The 11,446-nt window shown below is 34.8% G+C and overlaps 1 protein-coding gene across 1 annotated transcript in view; it reads left to right on the forward strand.

Moving 5' to 3' along the window:
* The window catches only part of LOC149085328 (tyrosine-protein kinase Src42A-like), a 46,931-nt gene extending 35,905 nt beyond the window's left edge, over positions 1 to 11,026 (forward strand). The window contains exons 2-8 of the mRNA XM_089233284.1: positions 6,131 to 6,252; positions 6,547 to 6,710; positions 6,857 to 7,025; positions 8,693 to 8,851; positions 9,026 to 9,204; positions 10,117 to 10,273; positions 10,453 to 11,026. Of these exons, the coding sequence (XP_089089410.1) occupies positions 6,131 to 6,252; positions 6,547 to 6,710; positions 6,857 to 7,025; positions 8,693 to 8,851; positions 9,026 to 9,204; positions 10,117 to 10,273; positions 10,453 to 10,664 (1,162 nt within the window). The 3' untranslated portion in view covers positions 10,665 to 11,026. The remainder of the gene's footprint in view (positions 1 to 6,130; positions 6,253 to 6,546; positions 6,711 to 6,856; positions 7,026 to 8,692; positions 8,852 to 9,025; positions 9,205 to 10,116; positions 10,274 to 10,452) is intronic.
* The last annotated feature ends 420 nt before the right edge of the window (positions 11,027 to 11,446 follow it).

Below are 11,446 nucleotides of genomic sequence, written 5' to 3' on the forward strand. Positions count from 1 at the left end.
GTATTCAACCAAAACATTAGCCGAATATTGGGTATTCGGTCAAATCACTATTCGTCCAATCCCTAGTACACACAATTAATAGCACGAAGTGACGTGTGAGATTCTTTTTTTTCATGAATATGATTTAAACTTTATTACTGTATATACAGGGTGATTATAAAAAAACTATCCCGACATATGGGCCCCTAACTATCATACCATTCACAGAAACTGAATGAAATTTTGGCATAAGGTATTTTGATGTATGCGCTCAAGAATGATATGGAAAACAACAGTGTCACTCTAACAGTTACGGTTACAGTGAGAAAATTTCGAAAATATCAAATGGCAACACCAAGTTTTTTGTATTGGAATGTGATCTCCATTGTGAAAAACCCTAAATAGCGTTCGAACGGCAACTGTAGCATGAAAATCACCGGCGGTAGATAGGCTAAAAGTGAGGACAACCAATAAGGACAGAGAAGCAGCATAAAATAAAGCATTTTATTGTGTTTCACAAATTTTCCACATGGCCTTGTGGAGGACTAATCAGGCTGGGATCTCAGCCGAAGAAACGGTGTGACGAATGAAACGAACATTAATGCTCTGGTGCACGGCAAAGTTCTTTTTAATTTTTCTTTGCCTAGCTCCGGGATTTTCGTGCTACAGGTGCCATTCCAACGCTATTTAGGGTTTTTCACAATGGATACCACATTCCAATACAAAAAACTTGGTGTTGCCATTTGATATTTTCGAAATTTTCTCACTGTAACCGTAACTGTTAGAGTGACACTGTTGTTTCCATATCATTCTTGAGCGCATACCTCAAAATACCTTATGCCAAAATTTCATTCAGTTTCTGTGAATGGTATGATAGTTAGGGGCCCCATATGTCGGGATAGTTTTTTTTATAATCACCCCGTATTTGCCTCTGCACTTGTTGCGTGACAAGATGATTTTCTATCGCCCTATTGGGCTATAGTTTTAAAGAAGCTACTGCCAAAATATCATGATTCATCCATTGCAGATGAACGTACATCGGGATGTTGATGGTTGAGCGACGTTGACTGGCTGTTGCCGGATATGAGCGTTGGTAGCAGTTGTTTTAGTAAATTCTAGGCCGGATGTTCTCGAGACAATTCGTCACAACTTATTTTAAAAAATAAAAATTAATGGTTGAGACAAAATGGACTCAAATTTTCAATACTGAATATTTCCAGTATTTTCTGGAAAGAGACCGAATCTCTGTGAATTGCCTTCAACAAAGAAAAAAGTTCCAAAAGATTTCAAGATAAAAACAACGGGAGAAAGTTTAAGAAAACGAAATGTGTTAAAGCTCGTGTGATAATGACTTAAGAAAATCTACGTTCTCGATTAAAAAAACTTTCCGAATTTCAGAAACATCATGGTTCGAAACGTTTTACATTGCTTTGCAAGAAAATTATTTTAATATTCATTAATTTTTTTATCCAAATAAGAACATGAATAGAGGGAAAAATTTCGTCATATGCTTGTGTGCTCTAAATCTGAAATGAAATGAGCCTGTCATATGGGCACATGGTAATGCCCCATTGAAATACAGTGAAAGCTTGTATACACCTGTTTCTTTCGCGAGTTTCATTCATTTCCGATTCAAGAGAAGAAAACAATGTTTTGTTTTTCCTTCGCAAAATGTTTTGTTGTGTGATCTCAGTGCGCCCTTCATCCCCTTTGATAGTGATTTGGTGGACTGCGCCCGAGATCGATAGCGTCACTATGGTTACCCCGAGTGAAGCGTTTCTCTAATCGATCGATTTCTTGACGCTACTCAAACCGGTCAGCACGCGACTTTTTTTGCTCGCACAATAGACATTCGAAACTCGAAGCATTTTTTTATACTGTCGTGTATAGCAATTAGCATGATTCATCAGGATTTCCCATCTATAGTAAACGTTCGCGAGCTTATAGTCAGACAAGAAGTTTATGTTCTCATGTTCAATATACACTTCTCTGAAAATTACGTGGAATCATGAATAGATTCGCTTTCCATTTGCCTTTTCACCTTTATTTCGTTTTAACTGTTGTGGTGTTTTCAATAATATGGTTGGTAGATATACGTTTTTGAGTTCCGGCCCTGTTATAAAAAGCCGGAACTAGAGGGGGGGGGGAACTGCCTTGGGTGGCAGTTTCAAGTGGGAACAAAGAACACCGTTATAAAATTATCGAATTTCAAAGTTTTGGGAGCGGTGCAATCATGTTTGCCGCGGACGGCAAAAATCCTAGTTACGTCCCTTGTGATTACATTGACTCCTCGTAACAAACATGATTTCAGTTTGCCGCCAGGTTGTTGTGTGGTTATCGCACCGACGTTCAGTAGTGCAGTTGTAAGTTTCGATAACAGGGAAGGGCGCATGATTGTTCAGGCCTTTGAAATAGATATAAACCACAGATGCTTCACCTTTTGAACAGTGCAGTCCGCAAAAGTGATTATAAAACTAATAATCATATGATAAGGCTCAGAGTCGCTAGGCACATCAGTCCCAAAGCAGAATATGCCGAAATCTGTGTGACGTACGTCAAGAACTTCCAGTGCCACTGCAGAACAATCTGGAAGAATTTTAAGGAAAAAGTGTAAAAAACACTATAATGGAAATTTTTACCACACATTTCAACTCAGCCGAGGGCTCGTTGCCGAACAATGCAAAACATTCTGCTTTGGTTGGGGCACATCAGACGGCTCCGGGTGCCACATTCGGTCCCCGGGTTATGGGTTGAACATGCGTGCTCCAAAAACTGCAGGTCCCGATAGAATACGTCATATGAATATGTTGGGTTGAAATGAAAAAAAAAAAATCATTTTTGGTCAGTGAAGGAGGGGGAGGGGTTCAATATTTCACAATAAAATTGTATTCAAAATTTATTTCAACTAATTGATTTCTAATGACTCATAAACAATTATTATTTTCTATTAATGATTTAATAACTATTATGTTGCAACATACTTGTTGCAACAGAAGAATGTAATTCCCAAAATATAGATATGTTACAATATTTCAAATTAAAAAAAATTGATAATTTAAAGTTTCATTTTTAAAATAACTTTTGAAATTTCTCCAATTTTTTCATAATAAAGTGGGGTTTTTTCTTGTTTTTTGCAATGCTAATTTATTCTGTTATTTTTGGTAAACTTTTTTCTTAACTTGTTAATCCTTTTTAAAAAAATAGTTTTAACCTTTTTAATTAACTTGTTATTGCCTCCGCAATATTTTTCAACAGGGCTAATTCAATATCCAGGGCTGTGGCCGGGTATCTGGAACCTGTCTATGAAACTCTGAAATGTGTTCAGTTGTGATTGCGGAATTTGTTATAATTTTTCAGTCCACTTACATGCATTGCACTAATAGGAAAGTTTAATGAGATGGGAGAAGGACTAGGGATTTGGGGTGCCAAAATGCATGGTTTCTCTCTCTCTCTCCCAGAATGAGAGAGTACTTTTTTCTAATTGCTCCATATGAGAAAGGTAGAAAAATGATGTCCAAACTCAAGATCTCTATTCAAAGATCACTACACCAGGAAATGCTCTTTTTTTTGTTAGCCAAAAAATGGGATCATTGGAAGAGATGGCTTCCTCAATTCTTTGTTTTTTCCATTACTACTGGACAACAAAATAGAAAGAAAACTATCCTGTATTCTCGCAGAGGGTAAAAAAGAAAAAAAACTACTGTGTGTATTCTTATCTTCACCGAAATCAGTATACAGTACGTGCACTGCTCATTGATTCTTTTTTCTTTGAAAAATCATCCTAATGTATCTACTCAAATCTTTAATTTTTTTTTTCTCATCATTGTTATTTTTCATGTATATTTTGCACAATGATGTTTTTAGATGCCTTAAAGATTCAGCCCTTGACGTGTTTTGCCCCCCCCCCCTATAATTTGGTACCATGCGTACAGATCGCACTGCCCTTAGACCGCTACTGACAATATGCAAAGGCATGAAGTTATTGAAAATATTGGGAGGGCTAAAAAATATTGTGGGGTGAGGGAGAGGAGCTCATATACTTAATATTTCTATAGGTATCATCGAAATGGTGGCAAATATTGAGTGGGCTCATGGAACGGATACAAGTTTACACCTACGATAATTTGGCATTATATAGTTTGCTAGCTATGACCCCCACATCCCTGAGCTGTACCACAGGCTGAGATTTTAACGTGTCCCTCTGTAGTGAATTTGTAGTGTAAAAAACAGAAACAATATAAGATTTGGCCCCTAGCCCTGTCAGCCCACTCTTGTGGGGGCCATGTCACTAGCAGTTTATTTGGCATTATATAGTTATTTGTCCACTATATATATCTATATTTGTCCCAATTGTTTTTTTCAATAAGATACTACACTTGAGGATTCATTTCTCATTCATTTTTAATTTTCTTTATTCATTTTTCTTAGCCACCATTTTGCCTGTTATGGCGTTGTATTTGTATTTCTCATTCTGTATTTTTTATTTGATATATGTTTCATTCCACGTCATGACTAGCATGGTGCTAGAATCTAAATGCTCAGTTTAAGTGAAGGTATTTAAATTCAGGGGAGTTGGAAGTGTTGTAGACCTGTGGTGCTCGGCTTGAGCTTCATATAAAAATTTTTGTTTCTCAGACGTATGCCAAAAAGTACTCAAACACCCATGGCTCTGATGCAACTGTTTTACCTACAAAACAGTCAAATACCAGTTAGCAAAACAGTCAAATACAGTCAGTTACCTACAAACAGTTAAATAAACAGTCCCTAATGTAGGAAGTTTTAAAATTTCTCATTAAAAAAATATGTTTGTTTCCAAACCAGAAACAAATGAGAACAAATACCTTGGCCAAAAATTGCTACCTACTGTAATGGCAAATATTCAATCATAGGCATCCAACCAATCTCCATATACAGTACCATATCTTCTATTGTTATTGAATCACTAAAACTTATTTGTGCAAGTAATCCTGTATACTTGCAAGCATATAAAAAATCCTTAATATATATAGAACAATCTGTTTTTCCCATTTTCTCCAAAACCCAAGGTTTCCACTTTTGATGGATCCTTACGTTGGAGAGGAAAAAATACATTTCATTGAAAGAAGGAGCAAGGAAAAAAAACATTGGAGAAGTTAAGAAATTTGACTAGTGCCTATATATAATTTTTTGATCTGTCAAGCACTGACTGGTACTATCGTTTCTTGTTTTTAATATTCTGTCATTTCTGAATAGATATGTTAATAGTCTAATAGCTATATGTTAATATAGTTTATGTTAAATAGTTTTGTAGGATATGAAAAATATTTTTTTATGCATCATAAAATATTTGTGTGGGGGGAATTCATCTGGATATCTTTTGTTCTTGATTATAATCACAAATATGCATATTCTATGAAAAAAATTAACTGATATATATCGGTTTTCTGGGATTTGTCTATTGTAGAATATTTATTAGATAATTTGGTATTAGATTTTTAAGACCTATTTCAAAAATATATTTTACTTCAAATGTATGTACAGGGCTCAAATTTATAATAAAATGCAAATTGAAAACTACTGTACAACCTCACAGAATATGTTGTATCGAAACCTCTGGATGAATTATTGCAATAAGACTAGTTAAATAGTTTGTGGTCATAAATTTACTTTCTTTTGTTGTACTATTAAGAAAATAATTATAATGAAAATTGGAATTTTTTTTAGTAAGTTTATCTAGTATTTCTAATTTCCAAGTTCTTCAGGATGAGAATAAGGATTGAATACGCTAGCTTGGTACACATATTTACACACACAAAAATTTGGATCTTACGCATATGCATTTCTTTATTATTTATTTATTATTAGTTTTTAAATTTGTGTGTAATTTTCAGTTAAATGTTGCATATGAAGAGGGTAAAGCTCTTAAAGTTCAAAAACTATAAAACCTGTATAATTTTTTAGGAAAAACTATGAATCTTATCCTTGAACAGTAAAAGTTGTAGAGGATATGTGTTAATGAAGACCTACTCTGGCTTTTAATGTTTTTCACTGTTTATTTACATTTAAAATAATGTTTATGAGAAAACTTTTTTCTTGTAATTTTTGACATTTTAATTCTGTAGGTGCTCATTTGTTGCTACAAAAATGTGTTATTGACACCATTCTTTTACAGATGGTATTTTGGAAAGATCAAGAGGATAGAAGCTGAAAAGAAACTGTTGCTTCCTGAAAATGAACATGGTGCGTTCCTGATAAGAGATAGCGAGAGTCGAAGGAACGACTTTTCTCTATCTGGTATGGCTTATTTTTCTTTAATACATCAAAACTTAATGTATCATATTGCTGTTAAATACTGAATTTTATGTTTGAATGTTTCACAAAAAACCTTTATTTCAATTTTCTTACCAGTCATTGTAATGGAATCGTCACTATAATGTAGGGTCATTATAACAAGTATCGGCTGTATTTACATAATAAGAGAAGAAACATGCATATCTCTCTCTTATTTTAAAAACTTTTGAATAAACCAGTTTATTTCAAACCCTTCAATTAATTTAAATTGTGGTTTCCTTCTTTCTCATAATTTAGTGAAAGATGGTGATACTGTCAAGCACTACCGTGTCCGACAACTTGATGAAGGAGGTTTTTTTATAGCTCGTAGAACAACTTTTCGAACTCTTCAAGAATTAGTTGAACATTATAGCAAAGATGCAGATGGGCTTTGTGTTAATCTCAGAAAGCCATGTATCCAAGTGAGTAATCATATTACATAAAGTTTTTAATGTTGCATATTGAGATATATCAGTGAAGCTCATGAAAAGAAAGCAGTTGTAAAAATTCATAGTTTACCTTTTCTTAAAATATTCTTATGCTTTCTGTAATTTTTTTTTAATTACAGGTTGAAAAGCCAATTACTGGTGGTTTATCTCATAATACTAGGGACCAGTGGGAAATCGACAGAAGCTCATTAAAATTTGTTAGAAAACTTGGGCAAGGGCAATTTGGTGAAGTCTGGGAGGGATTATGGAATAATACTACTCCAGTTGCAATTAAGACTTTAAAAACAGGTAATGTTAAATTTTTTGAGATTTTAGTGTATGCAATTTTTTTTACTTTGATCTAACTAAACCCTATTTTTACGCCAAAGAATGAGAATGTAGATTTTCATCACATACACGTAAACAATTACATGATGTGTGTGAACTCAGAGTCAACCAATAATATTCTGCAAATGATAAAAAGTTCATACCTTTTAGGCTGCTATGCCATGTTCCAGGCTTCCTTGAAGCAGACCTTTCGTCCACTACTGCAGTGGACAGAAGTGCATTCAGAAAATTTCAGCACTGTTTTCGACAAGCAAAGAGATGAAACAACCTCCTCGGATGACCATTATCCACTGACGCTTTTGCTCGAGACGCAGAAGGATCAACCTTGCCATTGTGACATCAAGCAATCGACATGTTGGTGGAATGTGGCAGCTTCTGATTGGGTGGGGATCAGAGTTTCCAAATTGGGACGGTGGATCAGAATTCAGAAGAATTGTTTTCTTAACCATCCTGATCTTTGTCTTTTGGATTGCCGGGTGCCATTTCTTGCTCAAGTGCAGCCCTTCTTCCTTCCTGTTGGAATTATCTATATGTTTAGCAATCTATGCTTCATGGTTCAGTTGGGAATAGAAATGTGTTTCTGAAGAGAGGATATCAGTGTCTTGGAAGTGGATGTCATGACCCTTGAGAAAGCAAAACCTTTTTTTATACAGGTCCACATGAATAAGGAATCCAATAAACTACCGCTGATGTGATAGGGTCATGAGGGTCTTTAGTCGATCAAAGAAGGGTTGCCTATATTGTTTGAGGGGATTTGTAGATTGTGAATACATTGTGTTTCCGAAGTACAGAACCGATTTGGTCAGTGACATTTTTTACATACTGGAGGTAAGGGTAAGCTGTGCTCCTCTTGTCTGGAACAACCTCGGATTTTTTGTTTGGTTTTCTGGGATGGATAGATCTCCTGGGATGTATATCCATTTTATTGCAAGGCTTGGTTTAAATGATATAGTTCTCTATTGAGGTCGTGCGGTTGTCTTGCAGATTTGTTTGGCACGATGGATGAGTGTGGTTTTAGTATCACACGTTTTTGTCCCGGATGGTGATTTGATGTCTTGTCGAAGTACCAGTCTGTATGTGTAGGTTTGCAGTAGACCAAGTGTCCCAGAGTACCATCACACTTCCTGGAGACTGAGACATCTGGGAACAGTCCCCGTTATTTTTCCATAGTAAATTTCATGTGATGATGTTGTCTATTGAGATGTCACAGGAATTCATTTACAGCCTCCTCACCATGTGACCACACAACAAATGTGTCATTGGCATAGTGAAACCAATTTGTTGGATGCTGAGAGGCGAAATTGATGGCTTTTCCCCAAAGAACTCCATAAGCAGATTTGCAACAACAGGATTGAGAGGGCTACCTGTTGTCATGACATCAATCTGCTCATATAATTTGCTATTCCACTTTGAAGTAGGCGGTCATCAGGACGTGCTGCAATAGATCGGTGAGATTCCTTGGAAAGATAAAGTCAGTAATTTTGATAATGTGTCCCCCTTATAATGTTTTGAAAAACATTATAAGTGGGATCCAATGTACTTAGTTTTAAAGGAGTTTGTCAAAATCATGCTAGAATTTTATATATTTATGACAATCAAACTTGAATGTATTTTGCTGAATGTTACAGGAACTATGGATCCTAAAGACTTTTTAGCTGAAGCCCAAATAATGAAAAAACTCAGGCATCCAAAATTAGTTCAATTATATGCTGTATGCACTCTTGAAGAGCCAATATATATAATTACAGAGCTAATGAAAAATGGTAGTCTGCTGGAATTCTTACAAGGTCAGGCTTGCTTGCACTATTTTGTTCTAAGTTTGAAATTTGCATGCAATGGTCTAATAATTTATATGGTATAAAAAAGTGAGATTATTCATGTGATTTTATTACAGAAAATTCTGTATTTAAAGGCTTAAATTTCTATCAGGGTTAACAGATTTTTTTTTTCTATTTTGATAGGAAGGGGTAGGTCCCTAAAGTTACCTCAGCTCATTGACATGTCAGCACAGATTGCCGGTGGTATGGCATATTTAGAATCACAGAATTATATTCATAGAGATCTCGCTGCTAGAAATATATTAGTTGGAGAAAGCAACATTGTAAAAATTGCAGATTTTGGCCTCGCTAGATTGATAAAGGTTTGATTATTTTTCTTGTTATTCAATGATTGATTCTTTGAGTAAATCTCTATTCAATTTTCAGAAGTGGTCATTTTTAGTACCCACTCATATCTCAAAACAATGAAAATCCTATATATATTCCCTTAATGAGAGTCACTGTAGGGTGATTCTAAATTCATGCATGCAATAAACTTTAAGAGGTGATATAAGACACCTAAACAAGCATTTTTTTCATAGAATGTTTGATGGAATCACAGTAGCAAAGGTGATGAAGGTGCTTTTAGAGAAAGCACAATAAAAATGCACAAAAATTATTTGTATAACTTTTGTTATTACAGTTGATATCAATATAGTTCCAGTACAATATTTCTCATACATATTTTCTGATTTAAAAAAATTTGATTTAACAGACATCCCTTTGTCTGTATTAGAGAGAGAGAGAGTGTGTGTGTGTGTGTGTTTGCGCGCGCGCGCGCTAACTCCTTCCCTTACAGGGGTGAGATATGTTGGCCTAGAGTAGCTAAAAGAAATACATTTGAGCTCTCTTTCTTTGTTCAAAACTGTTCATTAGTAATCCTATAAACAGAAAATGTTTTTTCTTTACCTCAGTATAACTTTTTTTTCCCTTGCTACACTATGGCTTGATAAGTAAAATAAAAAATTTCATTTATAGGAAGGATGGCTGGGATAAGGGGAAAGAATCAAAAACTTGCTTCACTCATCTTTTTTCTGGCTTTATTTCCTAAATGTTAACAAAAATATATATATTTTCTGAGATGCATCACTTTTACTTCAACTGCACGTCTAATTTTTTTTTCCAAAGCCTGTACATAAAGGGGTTAAATTCAAGCATCTGCTTTAAATTTTTTTGCAAAATCTGGTTTTTGTGTGTGTGTTCCACAAATTTAACTTTTTAAATTTTGTATATAGGAAGATGAGTATGAAGCACGTGTTGGCGCTAGATTTCCAATCAAGTGGACTGCACCAGAGGCTGCAAACTACAGCAAGTTTTCGATAAAATCTGATGTTTGGTCATTTGGAATCCTTCTAACAGAATTAGTAACATATGGACGCATACCCTATCCAGGTAAATTCATCTGATCGTAAATTATTTTATTTTTTATTTAAAATTGCATTAATTTTCATCTAATACAGTATATTCATATAGTGAATAGCCATTGTGTCCTTGAAATTGTTAATTCATCCATCATAAATATTGGATATTATAACCGAGTTTTTTTATTGTGCTTGAATTCTGTTTTGCAGGTATGACAAATGCAGAAGTACTTCATCAAGTTGAACATGGATACAGAATGCCTTGTCCACCTGGCTGCCCAGCTGCTTTATATGAAATCATGCTGGAGTGTTGGCACAAGGATCCTATGAAGCGACCAACATTTGAGACACTGCAATGGAAACTTGAAGACTTCTTTACCATGGAAGGGTCTGAATACAAAGAAGCATCCATAGCCTACTGACAATTACCTCAACACCCTAGGTTGGATTGGGGTGTGCAGCAGTATAACCGCAGCTTCCTTACTTCTCATTATGATCTCAATGGCTAGACTGGTAACAAGAAAAGTCATTGTTTAAACATTATGGTTTGCAAGTTCTGTGCCTTGCATCAGCTTGCTCTGTGGTGATTAAAATCTGCCATTCTTTCAAAATGTTTTGTTAATTGTAACTAAAGAGAGTTGTACAACATTTGGAGTAACTTACCATGACATTTGAAATAACAAACATTGTAAAAACTCACTGATATAGAGTTATCAATAAAGATGAAGCAATTAGATCAAGTTATTTAACTAAAGTTCTAGCATATTCTATTGTGCCTAATGTTAAAAAAATGAAGAAACTGAATTTTTATACATTATTTAAGTAGATAATTTTCTATTTCACAGTGTGCATGTCTCTGTTGATGTGTAAATTTTTCTGTACCCTATTTATGATGGAGCTATGTTTGGATATCTTACATATGTCCAAATAAGTGGTTGTTTCTGTAGTATTTTCATCACACAAGTTAGTACTTGACAAATAAATGGGGCCATAAAGCATTAACTTGCTTGCCTTAATGTTTTAACATATGGTAAGCATGCATATCCCATGTCCACTGGTGCCTGACAAGCAATGTCCATCAAAACAGTGTTAGTAAAGCGTTTACAAATCAGTGTTTTGTATCATCTTGCATTTAATGTTTGTGTGGAGTATGTTTAAGTTCAATGTTGAAATATTTCATTGGTTTGTCATGTCATTTGTCATG

This window comes from Pholcus phalangioides, unplaced genomic scaffold, assembly GCF_987345545.1.
Source record: "Pholcus phalangioides strain wild (caught in Gottingen) unplaced genomic scaffold, Ppha-v1.0 ptg000007l_1, whole genome shotgun sequence".
Classification (NCBI taxonomy): Eukaryota; Metazoa; Arthropoda; class Arachnida; order Araneae; family Pholcidae; genus Pholcus; species Pholcus phalangioides.